General features: G+C 46.1%; 1 protein-coding gene across 13 annotated transcripts in view; it reads right to left on the bottom strand.

Annotated features, from left to right (window-relative positions):
• CELF4 (CUGBP Elav-like family member 4) overlaps positions 1 to 10,773 on the bottom strand; it is a 996,171-nt gene extending 985,398 nt beyond the window's left edge. For 4 of the 13 annotated variants that reach the window (XM_075932767.1, XM_014573598.3, XM_075932769.1 and 1 more), the window contains exon 1: positions 10,248 to 10,769. In XM_075932767.1, coding sequence (XP_075788882.1) covers positions 10,248 to 10,599 — 352 coding nt within the window. In that variant the 5' untranslated portion in view covers positions 10,600 to 10,769. Of the gene's footprint in view, positions 1 to 10,247 lie in introns of all 13 variants that reach the window. The other 9 variants (XM_075932760.1, XM_075932759.1, XM_075932762.1 and 6 more) reach the window with 6 other exon arrangements.
• Between the last annotated feature and the right edge of the window lie 7,847 nt (positions 10,774 to 18,620).

The following is an 18,620-nucleotide window of genomic DNA, read 5'->3' as shown; positions in this document are numbered from 1 at the left end:
TTTGAACCACATGCTCATAATGTGCCGGTGAATCTTTATCGAAACTAAGATTTAGAATCCAGAAGCCCCACTTACCCGCAGTGAGCCCATAACCACTAGACCATACTCCTTCCCTCTCTGGAAAACAACAGAAAGCCCGAGCAGCACCCTGAAGCATGCTGCCCTGCCTGTACTAGCTGGTAGTAATGATGAACACCAATGTTTTCTTTTCTTTTGTTTAATTTGACATTCACTTTTAGTATCCCGGCTAGTAGAAAGTAAAAACTGTCACCATGACATCACCATCATCTCCAGAAGCATCTTTCTGTGCAAATTCCCCTGCAACGTATTGGTGGGTTTGTTTGTTTGTTGTGTTTCTCTTCTGCTCCAGAGGAACTTGGTGGGAAATCATTTGTAAGATACATATTTGCTGGGCCTCTCAGTCAGTTATGTACCTGCTCTTGCAAACAACAATGTAATAACCGCGTCTTCTAAAGACTTTTGTAAAGGTTTTTACCTTCCCACCACGGTATGTGGGTTTTGTTTTTCTTTTTTACTGCCAGTCTATTGAATGAGATCTGCATTTCTTTGTCTTCTTTAAAAAAAAACTAAAAAAGGTTCGGCTGTAGGGAGGGGATTGCATAAATGAGGGACTGCACTTGTCACAAAAGAGTGAAAAATCAGATCCCTAATCCAGGTATTATTGAAGATTGATTTTGATCAAATAAATAGCTTTCAAAAGCAATTGAATCCCAGCAAAAGGAAAATTCTTGCCCTCGAAACTGAAACAAGGGATAATGCAAAGCAAACCATCCTGAAACTACCGTACGGCAAGGAGAATGAGACTCTTTGAGCTGAATGGTGTAACTGAATGAATGAACCAGCAAACCCAGATCAGACAGCATATTGCTGAAGAGGGAGTAGTTAGTAGATTTGGATGCAAGCCGGTCTGTGTGTCTAGATTTATACAAGTAACAATCTTAAGGCAGTCGCATTCTGCATTACGGAGAGCTTCTGTCTCATGAGAAGTATCTTGCAAAATTGTTTCCAACTTGAGGCCTGATCCAAACTCCCTTGAAATCAAGGGGAGTCTTTCTGTTGATTTCAATGGGTTTAGATCAAGCCCTTGTCTGCATTGTGAGGAGTTTATGTACGTGTCTGTATCTGTGTGTGTGGATTCCCTCTCCCTTGATTCTTTTCTCATTACATTCAACGGTTTTGAAACAAGAAAAAATATATAAGTGAAAGGCGTTTCAGACACCTTTTTTTGACATCAGCACCCCATAGGATAGCAAAGTGAAATTGCTCGTAAGGATCACAATCTTTCACCGATAAGGGTTAGATGAGGTGGCTTATGCAGTCTTTGCTATCGCTAATGTCTATGATCCTCTTGCTACTGTGATACGGTCATGCAAGAATCGTATTTGAAAGAAAGATCTGTGATAGCAGAGAAGTGGATCACTTTGTTTTTGGGCCAGGTGGCAAGTCCTTTCTCTAAATACCAGGGAAAGGATAAGCCCTGCTTTTAATAGGCAGGGAAGTAGAGTTTTGACTGTGTTAAGCTTTCAAAGAGTTACATGCCAACGCAGTCTGCTCGGGAACGGGATCTGTCTGGCATGCAACGTTTCAAAGAAGCGCTTCAAAACATCTGTACCTTAGTATATTCTTAGACTCAATCAATAGGATTAATGTTACAGGACAACTTTGTAAATTCTGCATCACTCTCCTTCCTGACTGGTACAGCAGTCCCTTTATACAGTGCCTGGTTAGACTGGTCGCCGGAGCTATCAATAATATTATTAATGAAGAATACCTACATTGCGACCTTTGCTCACAGAACTAAATGTCTCCTAGAAGGCTGTCACTTTCCTTAAAGAAGTATTGATACGCTCATTACTGCATGGCTAAAGATAATTTTAAGAGCGATTTTCACTCCCCCTCACGCATCTTAGGTGAGTAAACTGGAATTCTTCCCGCCCCTCCTAAAACACGGGTCCCCTTAGAATTGATCAAATAGTGAATTAGAACATTATGTAGTGGAAACATAATCATGGGAATTCTACAAGCTCTCTATGATGTATATTTTGATCTTTTGAAAGCCTTCATCCCCCTGGATCCTTTTAAAGAAGCCCTGTTTTATTGGGATATTAATAGGTTGATGCTGCTTTATTCATCTACCTGCAAGAAACTGTCGACTCTAACAAAGCTATTTGTGTGTGTTTGCAGTGAGTGATGGCTATTGTGTGAGGTGAATCTATCCTTAGAGATTGAAACAGAAAAAAAAAAGAGAACTATGTGCGAATGTAAGGCTGTCCTTTCTATACATGTGTATATGCATGCTCTGTGTGTGAAGTATATGCATAGAAATTTGTATTAGAAACTGTCCAAGTAGACAGTCAGATCTAATCAGACCCACAAAGCTCCATTTTTATTCCGTCTGAAGAAAACTCAGGTCAGGAGGCACACTTTCTGCACGCTGTAAAGTCAGCCCGGAGAGCTCCCTATATTTTTCATCATGCATCTGACGAAGTGGGTCTTTGCCCATGAAAGCTTATGCTCCAACACTTCAGTTAGTCTATAAGGTGCCACAGGACTCCTCGCCGCTTTTGCAAATTCAGACTAACATGGCTACCCCTCTGATACTCTATATTTTTGAGACCCCGAGATGCTACACAAAAACTAGACATGGATTAATTAAGTGTGACTATATCCTTAAATTAGTACAACGAACAAACAGCTTTGTATCACATTCAGCTCATCATATATTGTTTCCAAGAATTCGAGTCACTTGTCACTTTTACCTAAGAATAAGCTTTCGAGGTGTACATATTTTGAGAAGGGAAATATGTAGAGAGATATGTGACTGTGTGCATATTGCACACACACAGATAAATATTTACCTGTGTGTATACTGAACGGGTGTTTTCATGAATAGATATGCAAAATATATGTATGATTGTGGATATACATAAAGAGATGTACAAATGCACACACACATACACGCACGCAGCAGTATATCTTTATAAACTTTACGCCCATAGCTGTATTCAGTAAGACACCTTTCGTACAAACTTATATCCTGGAATGTGTTGGAGAGTTCAATAAGAGAAATAAACAGCGGCGTGTGTGGGGAGTGGGAAGGGATTGTGTGGCATAAGCCCAGGAGACAAGTTTTGTCTGTCGAGCTGTAATGCGCCTAAGTTGGATCCACTATCTGCAAAATACTTGAACTTACATCTGTACAGCCCACCTCTCCAGACAACAACAGCCTCCCAATGACAAAAGCATCAATCTCATGCCCATCCTAGGAAAGGGTTAATGTTAAGCAATGATTGTCCCTGTTGGAATAAAGGAGGGAGAACTACACAGAAAAGGGGGAGGTAGATCGAAATCTGCATGCCTCATTGGCTGAGCTGTCAGATATTTCTAATGCATGGTAAGGGTTTGTTACTAAGAACCTGTTAAGTATATTTAAACCTTTGATCTGTAGCCCGTCTTAACAAAGGTGACAATTAATTAAAGGCGAGTGCCTTGCAATAAAGTCCCAACGTGGTCAGTTTATATACACTGTCCAAAGCTGGCTCATGGAAGTCACTGTCAATTAAAATCTTGTTGGAGTCCAGTTCATTATCAATTTTTCTCCCCTTGCCTTGATCAATATTTTTGGTTGCTCCTGCTTGACAAACTGAACACAGTGCCTGCATCTTTCTGTCTTCCCGTTCGTTCCTATGGAATAGACAGCTGTATATTATTTATTTTTAGCCCCTACATATGGTCAGGCACTTTATCTGAGAGGCTGTGTGTGCCCATCCGTCGTTATGTTAAGCAGCTACAATAATAAGCCTTCTCTTCCTTAGCAAAGATGTCAGGGGGTGCATAATGAATGCACATTAAAAGCTGCATTCACCTGCATGTTGCGTCCTGGCCGGGGTTCCAAGTGACACAAGCAAACACATGCAAATCCCACAATGATGCCCTGACTTCAGCTCCCATCAAATATTGCAGCCCCGTGTGAACGGACTATCATGCCCTGAGATTGCAGCCAGGCCAGGGCACATCCGGAGGATGCAGGAAAAAAGAATCCCCATAATCGAGACCATGGAGCTAAGACAGAGTAGCAGCCTTAGTTTCTCCCATTCATAATTCTTCCCCCTTCCCCGTCCCACACTCCAGTCCCATTGCAGTTTTCAATTGATAAAGCTGGATCCTTCACACCAACCTCTGTCATAACTCCCTTTCGTATCACTGAGGCAGGACTAAAGGATCTTGTAATCAGGCATATTTCTCTTGTTGGCTTCCCTTCTTCCTTTGAGTTTGACTTTGTTCCATCAAAGGGAATCAGAAACAAATCCTCCGGAAGGGAATAACTCAGATTGGAGATAGTGTCGTTGACTATGTAAAACCATCCCCCCCCCCCCACCACACACATACTGCTCTTAAAAATCATGTGGCCATATGGCTAGCACAGGACTGTACGAAGAGGTGACTGATTACATGCAAACCTGGGCCCAATCCTGCTCCCATCAATCCAGATGGCAAAACTCCTACTGATCTCCAAAGGGGAAGCAGAAAGCCAGCCCTTGATGCTTAAGAGAGGAGGATGCGCAGAGTCATAGCCCTGTTATCTGAGGACAGTGCTCAAATTAGCTCATGTAACTGTTCACCTGCTTCAGACAGACTCAGGGACAAAGCATTGTAGGGCACGAATACAAAGGAGTGAGTAGACGAACCACTGGGGAATTTGTGGCCTTCTGCTGTTTTGGATTATGAAAATAACTTTACAGCCAAGACCTATTGAAGTTGTTGAAACTGTTTAGAGGTTCCCTCCTTCTCCCGATGCAGGTAACTTCACCCAATAGACTGCGCCATCTCCCCCAATTATTTCTCCTTTGGTGCCATTATTGCCTGTTGCAGAAACCCTCCCTTAGTCACACTTGATTGATAGGAGGGACTGAAACGGTGTAGTCATGGTCGGCCAGGTCAGCGTGGCTGGCCTGCCTCCCCAGAGGGTACGCCAGCCTCTCCCCCCCGGCTTAAAGAGGATGCTGCATATTTGTGGCCAGAAGGGCCCTTCCTCCATCTTCCAGCCCCTTCACCCTCAGCCCACCTGCCACACTAGTTCCTTCATCTGTCCTCCCTCTCAAAGACTGGCATCCAAATTCCTGTTGAATGTGACAGGGCTCCTGCTGCTTTACTCCCTCTTCCCTCAGGCAAAATTCCCCATGACTCTGTCGACGTCCCTCACAAGACCATTCCAGACTCTGCTAATACCCCGTTTGACTCATCCCCCACAGAGAGTGCCTTGCACCTGCCTCGGAAGCATCTGGCGCGGGCCACTGTCATAAACCATAGTGTGAACTAGATGGATCACAGACCTGGTCCTCACTGCGACAGTGTTTCTAGTCTTTTCTACCATCCCGACTGTCATTTCTGGTCCAATGACCTCACTCTATAATCCTTCAGGTATTTGGAAGCTTTTATAGCCTTTATGGCCTCCCTTTTACAGTGCCCATATATGTGACTCTGTTGGGCACACTTTAAAAATCAGTCAGTCCTTTAAAAAACATCTTCTTCCCACTAATGGGTATTATCATGAAATGGCACAAAGAATCTTGGTTTACAAATAGCTACGCAATACAGGCTAAAGCGGCAGGAATGCAAAGAAAAAAACTCCTGGAACTACAAATGTCTATTTTCTTTCCTCTCCCACACTTCACCCCCTACTAGTATAGCCATGAACTAAGCACATTATATTAACCACTACTATTATTATCTCATTTGATACGGGGACGGAGAGAAAAAAACAAGTTTACAGCATACTGCGAAACTTAACAGACAAGTGAGAGAACCCTGAAAATTGGAGTTTATATTGGAAATGCTAACACAACTGTAACAACCATGACAGGACTGGGTGCAGATGCCATTAAAAAACAGAATTTGTGTCCAGGTCACTGAAAAAAAAGACTTAAAATCTAGCCTTTTATTTATGAAGCAATCTGGACCATATGTTTGACATAGAGTATACATAGATATAGATGCTTTCCTACGGAGAGTTATTAATGTATAGAGGCTTCTTTGGGTGTTGCTTGTTTTTCTCTTTTCCTTGCTTTCTTTTCCTCGCTTAGATCAAGCTATCCAATTGTCTTTTGCCAGTTTTCAGGGATTGGTCTTCAGATAGCAGGCATAAAGCTTCCACTCTTTTGTTCCAGTTTATGTGTGCATTCTCCTCCCTAAAATTTGTCTGCTTTACTACCATACTAAATACTATGTGTACTGCATTCAGCTAGACAAACCGTATGTTTCAATTATGGAAGTGTTTATTCAGCACCTGTATTTAGTTGTGGTCTTTTTTTACTACATTTTTCATTTCCTCAGATCTATCTATCTATCTATCTATCTATCTATCTATCTATCTATCTATCTATCGTGGCTCTTAATGTAATAAGTATTGTTTTTACTTTGCATTTCTGGAGTAAACTAAAAACTGAATACGTGCTGAGTGTGTATACTCTCTCGAGGGAGACTACAATGAATGGAAGCTTTGGGTACCTTCACCCAGGTGTCTTAAATTCCAAAATCACTCATGCTTTGGAGAAGAGAGCATAGCAAACAGGGGAAACAAGCAGATATTTTGCTCCTGCATCTTGCTAGCTGCCTTCCTTGATTTGTTGAGTGAGATTTGGGTTATTTGAGTACATCATCCTAACAATGTGACTGCCAGGGTGGTTTTCCCTGAGTTCTTGTTTCCAGAGGAGATTTGAAAGGACAGTGTAGCGGTATCTCCCTGCACCCGCCACTTCACTCCTTAAGTAAACTAACCTGCCTGTGGGTCACTGAATGGCACAGAAGATCTATTTGGACTTCCTAAATATGTGGCCCAGTGTGCTTCAAATTGAAACACATTGCAGCTTTGGGGGCCAAGGAGGCATGGGGAGAAAAGGCAGCCTCAATCTTTTGGGACAGCTCTATATTTAGATTGCTTTAATTCATGAGTATTATTCTAAATACCCCTAACATTGGCCTTAAATGACTTCAAATCATGCATTGTAATATGGCTATCCTGAGAGCCCTAACCTTTATGTCTCCCAGTAACTCAGTGTGTAAGCATACTCAGCTGCTAGGCATGGGGGGTGGAATTATGAATGGATGGCTTGCTAAATTGTTCGACTGTGATTAGTTGACTCTCTCTCTTTGTATGTGTGTGTGTCTCTGTGTGGGTGGGTCAAATCTGCCGAGATTTGTGCTGGCAAAACATCCCAACACCCCCACCAAGTAGCCGAGGACAGGAGTGCCTGTTCCTACCCCATGTGAGGAAGAAGGGAGGATCGGGGGATGGAAGGGACATAGAAGCTACGCTCATGCCATGAAACCCTTTCTGTGCAGGGATCTGGCGATCTTTCCTTACACACACGTGCCTGCAAAACAAATGTATTTCTCTCCAGGGGCTGGCTGGGTGGCAGAGGTGGAATCACTGTGACAGATCCTGGGAGTCCAAAAGCTTTGGGGGAGGGTTTTTATGTTGGTGGTGGGGGTAGGGGGGCAATGATTAGCTTTACCTTTAGATCTATTCTACCCCATTTCCCCATGCTAGAGAAACACCCTACGGGATCTCTGAACCGAGGCTGACTCGCATCTATCCAGTCCATTCATTTCAGTAGATTTACACCGAAGATGCCTGGTCTCCACCTTGTTACCCTATGATTGTTAAAAAAATAAATACCACCACAATTCTATGCATTTAATAAAGGGATCGCTTGCCACGCAGTTCAATAAACTACCGCTGCGTTAACCCTTTGGAGTCCTTCCCAGGGACAGGTCTGCGAGGGAAATCTACCTAAGGGTCAGGCATCAATTAATGTAGACTCATTATGCAGCAATCGTGGAAAGCTTCTTGGGGTTGTATATTGCCACTCTCCCTTCATGGATCTAAAGTTAGAGGATTAGTGAATGCGAATCTTCCTCTAAAAGGGGGATAGAAGTTAATATTCTGCTTTATGTGGCGGACTTAGATGAGAAAAAAGGGGCGAACGAGGAAGAAAAAAGGAGGGGGGACTAGAAGCAAAACACAATTCTGATTTTTCAAAGCCTCGTCCTGCGTTTTGGCTTCACAGTAATGAATCACCAGTGGCAAGAAAGTAATTTTTTTTTCAGGTAGCCAGAGGCACATTTTTATCAGGATGAGCTAATCCATCAGCAGCTTCCCCCGAAAGGAGTTCAAACGCGTCTCGGACGGACTAAATCAAACCGATCTCTCAAAGGCTGGCAGGTCGGTGCCTAGCCCCGCTCTCAACCCAGAACCATCAGAGGTCCTCCGAAGTCCAGAAGTTCTCAGAGGCTGGTTTCTATACAGCCGTGTGCACTAGGGGGGTTTCTCCCCGGCCAGGTTCCATATTCTAGGGGGCAGCTTTAAAGACGGGTGGAGGGAAACGGGGCATGCCTATTTCAGGGATATTTGCTCAACAGTATCCAGGCAAGACGCTGGCCCTCTCTCTCCCCTCTGAGGAGGTGTGCGCGCCCAACCACACATCTCTGCGGTCACTGGATGGGCGATAGGGTGGGATCAATATTATGTCGAATTTTAAGTTTGCCCGGAGCTGGAATAATTACAGAGTAAATACAAGACTTTCTCTCCAGCCAGACTCCCCCTCCCCAACTGCCTTCCTGCCTGAATGGTGCACCCAGGTGGAGCGCTACGTGGTAAAGTTGTATGATGGTTCTGCTCTCCTCGTTCTTAAGAAAGAAACCCGCACCAATTCACACACACCGCTCCCTGCAATTCGTCTACCAGGCACAAGCGCCGAGCCCCTCACCTCCCTTCAGCTGATGTGTATCGACGACTTGCTTAAATGATAAACATCAAACACTAACCTTGATGTGGTTTCTAGGAAGCTTGACTGCAAGGTGGAACAGCTCTTAGGTTTCACTGATCATGGGGGGGGGGGGGGGGGGGAAGGCGGAGGGGAAAATGCCGTGTAATTTACAAGCCTTGTTCAGTTTCCTTGTTCCGCACATTGTTTTGGTGAAGAAGGTAGGATGATTATGTTTGCACTCCTTCCCGGGGCGGAGGAGCAGTTGACTTCTAGCCATGCCATTAACTTTAAGATTTACAACTCCTCCAACCAGCTGAAGAGATACTAACCCAAGGAAATGGTTCTCTGGGATGCTATCCAGCCGGCGTCTGCTAGGTTAACAGAGGTTGGTATTTAAACCCGAATTTAATGAATCTGTCTCTCCCCTGCTCTGGAGCCAAAGTGCCCACATTCTCCTATTTGGGTTTTGTTTGAGCAAGGCGGCGTCCTCTTTCAAAAGCAACACTAAATGCTAGCTTAGGGATCAGACACAATAATACACCAATAAAATAAAATCATCGTGCCAAGAACATCAAGTGTTAAGAAGGTAATTTCAAGGGGGCTACCAACGCATCCTGCTTGTAAGCGGGTCTGCTATGTAAATTACCTCCAACTTGCTCAGTTTCGTCCTACTTTTCATGCCCGGCGATCAATCTGGTTGCAAGCCCCAAACTCCCGTGGTATCCTGCTAATCTACACTCCACATCCAACCATGACAGCCCGGAGGGTGAGACATTTGCAGACCCCCATCCCGCCGCTACCGCGGAGGCTGGGGAAGGGACGAGGCTACCCGATCGCCGCTCCCGACCATTAAAATAAAATCAAAAAGTTACTGATCGCTTCCAGCCTGCCCGCAGACGCGAGCAGCCCCGCCAAAGCAAGTGTATGCATGCGACGGTGGCTCGGGGTGCTCTAATGCTCCCCCTTTTCGCGATCCCCCCCCCCTTATCTCTCAGGGCTACTTTGCAAATTTTATAGAACCTTGCCTGCGATTTCTTTTCTTGGGTTCTTTTTTTTTTTCCCTCTCCCACGCTTAAAAAAAATATGAACCCAGCCTCCCCCTCCGTGCCTTTATTTTAAGATCATGGCTCTCCAATAAGGAATAGCTGGAAAAGACGCCTCCCCCGCCCCTCTTGAGTGAAAATGTGCGGCGAGGAAAGATAAATAAAAAAGCCCTCTGTCTATTTCAGCACCACCCGTCTGTGGACAGCTGCCTCCTGGCCAGCCCGGGCTGCCTTCCCCGCGCTCTCTCCGGCGGGCTGGAGGGATAGCCGAGCCCAAAGCGTGCTTACTCCATTAAAAAATAACCCGGCTAAACACACCGCGAGGGAGCCAGTCTTTTCTCTGCCTCCCCCGGCTTCTCCTCCGGGGCGGCTCGGGCAGTCCCTACCCTGCCTGGGAAAGTTGGGGGCGGCTCACCTTTGTGCATGCCGGTGAACCTGTCCTTCAGCACCGTCAGTTCGTAGATCTTGCCGAACTCCTCGAAGAGTGGCTTGAGGTCCTTCTCGTCCAAGTTGCGGGGGATCTGCCCAATGAAGAGTTTGATGGCATCGTGGTCCTTCATGGGGATGGTGGCGGGGTTCCCGGGGCTGTGGGTTAATCCGTTCATGTGCCCGTTGGTGCTGGGGCTGGGGTGATTGCTACCCAGGGTGGTATTGTCTGCTTGTCCGTTCGCTAACGTGGCCATCTTTATATACATAGAGAAAATCTTCTTGCCTCTTTTTCCCCCCCGCGCGTCTCTCTTCTCGCTCGCGCCCGCACACACACACATACACACTCCTCCCTCGCTCCCTGGCTCTGAGCGGATTTTTTTTTTTCTTTTTTTTTTCTCTCTCTCTTTTTTTTTTTTTTTTTTTACATTGAGGATCGGTGTCCTTTCCGTTTAAACAGGCTGGATCGGTTCAAATGCCCAGCCAGACTGGGGGGTGGGGGTGGTGCGGGGATGGACGAGCAGGGGAGGGACCGGATGGGGGGAATGAGAGGGAGAATTGCTTTTGCCTCTATTCTGTCTCACCCCCCCCCTTCCACTCCCCCCACCCGCCCCAGGTCTGCCTGCCTGGGAGAAGCTGAATGGTACCTTCCAACCCAGCCCCTGGCTATAAATAGCACCAGGCGCATGGCTATTGGAGAGACAGTCAATTTCTATTGTGCCCAGTGAGCTAAGGGAAGCGAGTGCATTTTGAGGAGCCATGAGGATAGGCTGTTGGGGGTTTTTTTTGGCCTCCCTTTTCCTTTGCCAGCCTTACAATCAATGGCTGCCGTGTTTTAATTTCAGTCCTCACCAGGAAAACTGTCTTTTTTTAGCGGGGGGGTGGAGGGAGAGGCGCCCAGGCAATATCATTGCGTGACATAGACTCAGGATGAAACTGACAATAAAAACAGCTCAGAGAGGCTCAGCAGCAGCGAGGCGCTCACGATGGGGGCTGTGTCATGTCGCTCGGACTCTTTTGCCCGCTGGGGGGATACCCTGCATACTCTTGTGCCATCGCCCCGGGAAAAGGGGGCCCGCCTCACGACCCCCCTTTGGGGAGGAAGGGGGAAGCTAGATGCAGGAGTCTGATTTTGCACCCAATCGGTGCCGGGAGTGGGCTGCAAGGGGGAAGAAGGAGCTGAGATACTATTTCCTTGATCGGCTCCCAGCCCATCACACCAGCCTGTCTCTCGCCGATGGAAACACGAAGCGAATTTTCTTCTCTTCGGGGCGGCGGGATGCGTGTCCGGCTCACGCAATTCTAGACAATTGCATTGTGCTCTGTGAAATCAACGAGATCTCATTTCCTGTTGTTGCGCGGGGGGGGGGGGGGGGTGCACAAACTAGCCCCCCGCCCCGTAAGCAGAAGGGTTTACACATAAGGGGGTTGCTAACGTGCCAAGCAATTTGTGTTTCTTAGACTCCAGTGCAATCTTTGGAGGCTTGGGGGGGAGGGGGGCGGCTTGGGGGGGGAGGGGGGCGGCTTGGGGGGGGAGGGGGGCGGTTTGAGGCTAACAGCCCAGAAGGGGAAGCATGAGGAGGAGAGATGAAAGATGCGGTGCAGACTTCAAGAGGCGGGCAAGGAGAAGCAAAACCCCTTCTTGGTTGATTTCCGAGAGAACCGGAGAGCGCATACAACTCTCGCTCACTCTTCTCAGCACCGGGCCCTACATCCATTCATCAGCCCGCTGATCTCCAGCTGGCCTGGCCTTTAAAATGTGCACATGGGGAGGGGGCTGTCATTGTTTTGCGTGATCTCCCCCTCCACCCCACTCACCATTTTATGGAGCAACAGTATGTGTGTGTGGGAGGGGGACCTCAGGAAACCACAACAGTTTGGCAGCCGCATTGTGCATCAGAGTGTGTGTGTGTGTGTGTGTGTGTGTGTGTGGCTGGATAACACGTGTGATTGTAAACGGGAGGCAGCCGGCTAAGGGGGCGGTGAGTGTCATTTGAAAGCGGCTTCCAAGGGCTTCTTGGCAGAGCTGCTCCCCCAGTTTTGGAAGAGACCATTTTGATGACACTTTTTTGGGGTTTGCCCCCTGCGCCTTTAAGAAAACATCCAACAAAACCGTCCTGAGGTTGGTTTGCTGCATTGAATTGGCCGAGCTTGGAGAACACGCTGGGGGAAGAGGGGGGGGGGGAGAGATAAGGGGGCCCAGCCTGAATTCCTCGAATAACCCCTCGCTTTAGGAATGGAACGAAGATTGCAGGATCCAGCCCCCCATCCCTTTTTTTTTGCAAATGAAATAAACCCGGGCCAGCCAGTGGGGGGGGGGAGGGTGGGGGGGGGGTGGGGGGCTCAGCCTCAACTCTTACTGACTTGGGGGCGGTGGGGGGAGGTTAAGTCCTTCCTCGAGGTCCTGCTTGCTCCCACACTGGCTCTTCGGCTGTTTTCCATGCCAATGCATTGACCAGCTGAGCAGCTCCCAGCGGACAGCAGGTGCGGGAGAGGGCGGAAGCTGCACTAGATCACCCTTCCCTCCCATTAAGGTAAGAAAGGCCAGACTGGGTCAGACCAAAGGTCCGTCCAGCCCAGTGTCCTGTCTGCCCACAGGGGCCAATGTCAGAGCAAATGAACAGAACAAGAAATCATCATGCGATCCCACTCTTGTCCCCCATTCCCAGCCTCTGGCAAACAGAGGCCAGGGACACCCTTCCCACCCACCCTGGCTAATAGCCCTTTGTGGACCCATCCTTCATGAATTTATCTAGCTCTTTTATGAACCCTGTTAAAGTCCTGGCCTTCATAACATCCTCTGGCAAGGAGTTCCACAGGTTGATTCTTCTTGTTTTCCTGATAACTCAGACCTACATTACAAAACCCTGCCTGTGTGGTGTCCTTCTCTTTCATCTCACCTGGGGCATGAGAAGGGGATTTCTTTCAAAGCACTCCAAAGGTCTGATAGGTGGTATCACACTTTAATGCCTCACTTAAACTGCTCAGTGCTCTTTTTGGGGGTTGGGTGAGTGTGAATACTCCTCTCCTAGGCTATGTCTAGACTGGCATGATTTTCCGAAAATGCTTTTAACTGAAAAGTTTTCCGTTAAAAGCATTTTCCTGAAAAGCACGACTAGATTGGCAGGATGCTTTTCCACAAAAGCACTTTTTGCAGAAAAGCGTCCATGGCCAATCTAGACATGGCTTTCCGCAAAAAAGCCCCGATCGCCATTTTTGCGATTGGGGCTTTTTTGCGGAAAACAATACTATGCTGTCTACACTGGCCCTTTTGCACAAAAGTCTTTCGGAAAAAGACTTTTGCCCGAACGGGAGCAGCATAGTATTTCCGGAAAAGCACTGATGATTTTACAGGAGATCGTCAGTGCTTTTCCGGAAATTCAAGCAGCCAGTGTAGACAGCTGGCAAGTTTTTCCGCAAAATCATCTGATTTTGCGGAAAAACTTGCCAGTCTAGACACAACCCTAGAGTATTTCACATTGAGTGCACAAGTGATACATTTAACACGTTGAGAAAAGGTCTGGGCCAAGAATTGTCCCTGCCCCATCTGCATTTCTCTCAAATTACTGGCCTTTGGTGCTTTATTTGGGCCAGGATTTGCCAGGGCTGAGCTCTGGCACCTCTAGGCATGGCTGTTCATAGCCCCCAGGGTTTGCTGCATCAGATAAGAATGTAAAAAAAAAATGCTTGAGCCCGGCATTTCTTTTATTACAAACGAAATAATATTTTATTATTTTATACTGGTCTTCAAACTGACTGGTGTCCATCTCTAAGGCTCTGTGTCACCACACAGAATTACTCATGGAAAAGGATACCCGGAGGAAGGGATGGGAGGAAACACCGTGAATCCTGAGTCTGAAATCAAATACAGGCCAAAGAGCCAGGAAAGCCTTTTGAATTAATACTCATGAACCCCTGTTGAAAGAATCAACATCCACCCAAGTCAAAGGTGAAGCAGATGCCTGCACTGACCTGTTCAAAGGACAGATCTCTGAACTCATTTAAATGCCATGAGCCCCAATGTCTCTTCCAAGCACATGTCAATTTAATCAACACCAACATTAAAAAACAGGCCACTGGAAAGAGTAATTTTACTGCTTAGTCAGAGCATTCCTTTGACAGTTTTCTACTTAGGGCAGGTTCACATACAGATATTTTTTCTATAAAGCCATAAGTCCCCTTCGTGTTTCAAAACCACGATGATGAGCAGCAGTAAAAAATATTAAAAACCTTACAATGCTGCGGGTACTAATAGCATCCGGCATGTATGGAAATAAGCTATACTCCTCTAAGCACTTATATATGAGTCCAAAGGGCTGTGTTCCTTTAACTACATTGGTTTTATACCCTTATAATTAGAGGGGTGGAGAAATTAGGTAAAGTTTGAGCCTATTGAACAGTTCCCAGGTGAGAACAATACAGCAAACCCACTTGTTCAGCCCTTAACCTGTCAAAACTGCCTTTGCTGTCTATAGGAGTCTGGCTTGACTATGGCCTTCAGCTGTGATTGCTCTTAAGGAGGGGAAAACAGTCACTACTCAGAACATAGAAATAAAGAGAATAAAAGCTAAATCCAAGTATTTATTTATTATTAGATTTACCCAGAGCGCCTTGGGTCCTTAACTCAAATACGTTTTATTTTCTTTATTAAATCATTGTTCTGGAGTGGGGCTGGGGATGAGGGGGTCAGGATGCAGGCTGTCGTGGGAAGAGAGGACAACCTCAGCTCCCTCTCACCGCAGTGGCTTGGGGCCAGGTAAGAAGAGCATGTCCATGGTTGTTTCAGCAGCCGTGAGCACAGCTGGGGCAGGGATGCATGTCCCCTGGCTGGAGGACAGATTGACACACAGACACACAAACAGATAAACTCTCTGAATACATAGTAGACAGCTGTCCCTTTCTTTACCCCTGTTCCCTAGTGATTCAATAGGGTTATGGCTGTCCTGGTCCCATTCTTTGGCTCTTTGTTGCCCCCTGTTGTCATTCTACTGTATAGCTGTCCGTCCCACCAGATCTCTCTCCCTTTCCATTTTATGAGACACAATCAAATTCCAGGCACATCCCTTTGTCCTGGTGCACCAAACCCTGACCTTGCTTTAAGACAGGACAAGGGGAAGATGCATATCAAACGTCATGGTCCTAGCTCTTACTGTTTAAAAGGAGTTCTTGAACAAATAGACTCACAGACAGAAGGACAGACAGACTCACATTTCTAAAATATATACTGCCTACTTTCTATGTATGGTCCAGTTACCCGCCCCCCTCCCTTTCTCATAGTGAGTAGCATCTTACTCTGTGAGTAGCTCCTTTTGTTTCAGTATGGATCCTCATGGAATAAGACTGTTCAACATGAAGGTGACAGAATCTGACCTATGATGCAATGCCACGGAAGTCAGTCAAAATTCATGATCAGTGGAACTACCTGCAGAGGTAAGCACTACTCCCATGTGCCAAAGGGTTGCAGGATCAGGCCTTTGTTTGGGAAGGCTTCTTCATTTTTATTTTCCTTTCAATGGGCCCAGTTCTGCAAACTCTTGGCCCCCTGGGTAACTTTCATCACGTGTGCAGACTCCCGGACGATTGTAGGATTACACACCTAAGGAAAGGCATTCATATGCATACACATTTTTGCAGCACTGATCCTCATTGTGAAGGGGGATCCCTGGATAATCCTGACATTCACAAAGTCAGAGGGAGGCTTTCCATTGACTTTGGGGAGGAGGAAGGACTAGATCAGGCCCTGGAAGCGAACTTGTTTTCACGAAACATCATCTGACGAAGCAAATGTACAATCCCAATCCCCACCATTTACATGCTATTAAAAAAAGACCTCAACTAACTGGTAGAGAAGAAATAAGGAATAGCAATTAAGGTTTACCAAAGGGAAAAATTATAAATAAACCGGTATTTGACATCTATCTGACAAATTTTACAAATACCTTCATCTTATTATAGATCTGGGCTGATAATTCGATGCACATGTTCTCGGATTGTTTACTTGATTATTTTACTAATCTGTTTCCAAACTATGGGACCATTTAAAAAAAATCTCAGACCAAATCTATACTCTCCCCATTATTATGGAAGAGTCCACTTCCGCAGAGCCTACCAAACTCAATGGCAATACCTACTGTAGCAATACCTACTGTAGCAATACCTACTGTAACTCGTGAAGTCATTCTGCCGCTCTACTCTGCACTAGTTAGGCCTCAGCTGGAGTACTGTGTCCAGTTCTGGGCGCCACATTTCAAGAAAGATGTGGAGAAGTTGGAAAGGGTACAGAGAAGAGCGACAAGAATGATTAAAGGTCTAGAGAACATGACCTATGAAGCCAGGCTTCATGAACTGGGCTTGTTTAGTTTGGAAAAAAGAAGATTAAGGGGGGACAGGATAGCGGTTTTCAAATATCTAAAAGGGTGTCACAAGGAGGAAGGAGAAAAGGGTGTCACAAGGAGGAAGGACAGGACAAGGAGTAATGGGCTTAAAGTGCAGCAGGGGAGGTTTAGATTGGACATTAGGAAAAAATTCCTAACTGTCAGGATGGTCAAATATTGGAATAAATTGCCAAGGGAGGTGGTGGAATCTCCCTCTCTGGAGATATTTAAGAACAGGTTAGATAGACATCTGTCAGGGATGGTGTAGGTGGAGCTTGGTCCTGCCTTGAGGGCGGGGGGCTGGATTCGATGACCTCTTGAGGTCCCTTCCAGTCCTATTATTCTATGATTCTATGATTTGGTACATTTAGTAAGGAATGCGCAGCAGGGCTGGCCCACAACATTTTGGCCATTTTGGCAAGGAGCTCAAATGATGCCCCCATGCCCCCTCGCTTGGGCCAGAACTTTGAAAGGTCTCAATTCTGCCTTTTTCCTGTTCTACTCCTCTCATGGCACTCCACCATCTCTGTGCATCTGGAGCAGAGAGAATACGTATGCACCAGCAGCAGACACAATTTTCTACACTGGATCCTAGTGGCACCCATCCTTCCCCGCCACAGTCTGGCACCTGAGGTGGCTGCCTCAGTTCGCCTCATGGTAAGGCCAACCTTGATGTCCAGCCCTTTTCTCATTCCAATAAAATTTAGTGGCAGCTACATCTGGGCCCTGGATACTGGCAACAAAAGAAAAGAGCCTGAAAAATCAGACAAGAAGGTGAGCACCTGATTACAGGTCTAGTCGTGCAATCCCTTCCCACGGCAGTGAAATGCATTCTTGGGAGTTGGTCCATTGAGATCAGCTGGATTATTCATGCGAGGAAGGATGCATGAGCCTTTGCAAGGCAGAGCCCTGAATGGATACAGGACTCAGTGTTTGTCCGCGTTAGTGGGATAGCAGAAAGTGACTGGGGTGGGGCGAGAGAGGGGCGAAAAATCACTGCGGCTGAAAGGACTTTGGATAGGGCTCAGTTCTGAAGTTCAAAGACAGTTAGCAATAATTCTCACCTCAAAAAAAAAAAGGGAGCATTTGATAGCTAGGCCTTTTCTTATTAAATCAGGCCTGGTGATATTTTAGGTGATAAAACTGTGTTGCTCTCTTCTTAGTGGTTGAAAAATGAGAGTGTGTGTGTCAGTCTTTGTACATGTGTGTGTGTGCATTTGTGAACACATACATACAACTAAATTCCACTCAGTGAATTCTATGAAACACCCATCTCCCAGGTATTCCCATTCTCTTTGCTGTATCCACTGTAAACATGTTGTTTTTATCCCTTTGAAATGAGACATCAAGTGGATTATCTCGCATCCCTTTTCCATCATATGTTCCTCCATTATTGCTCTGTACATAATCAGTAACTTAAGCAGGCAAGATTTCACTGTAAGAACAATGATACTTCAGATTCATACGGCACTTTTCATCACCAAATCAATGCACAATCTTTAACGAATTAACACTCACAGTGCCCCGGTGAGGTAGGGAATGACTCTATTTTTGGATGTCCACTTTAATCATCTCAGAGTGGTCGCTGTGTTAGGGTATGTCTACACTACCCCGCTAGTTCGAACTAGCGGGGTAATGTATGCATACCGCACTTGCTAATGAAGCCCGGGATTTGAATTTCCCGGGCTTCATTAGCATAAGTGGGGAGCCACCATTTTTAAATCCCCGCTGCTTCGAACCCCGTGTAGCGCGGCTACACGGGGCTCGAACTAGGTAGTTCAGACTAGGTGCCTATTCCGAACTACCGTTACTCCTCGTGAACTAGGAGGGTAGTGTAGACATACCCTTAGTTTGTAACTTTAAAAACAGTGAGTAGTCCTGTGGCATCTTAGAGACTAACAATATCTATCTATCTATCTATCTATCTATCTATCTATCTATCTATCTATCTATCTATCTATCTATCTATCTATCTATCTATCTATCTA

The sequence above is a fragment of the Pelodiscus sinensis genome, chromosome 6 (assembly GCF_049634645.1).
Source record: "Pelodiscus sinensis isolate JC-2024 chromosome 6, ASM4963464v1, whole genome shotgun sequence".
Lineage (NCBI taxonomy): Eukaryota > Metazoa > Chordata > Testudines > Trionychidae > Pelodiscus > Pelodiscus sinensis.
Note: the sequence above shows the minus strand (reverse complement) of the source record. Positions and strands in the feature narration are given on the sequence as shown.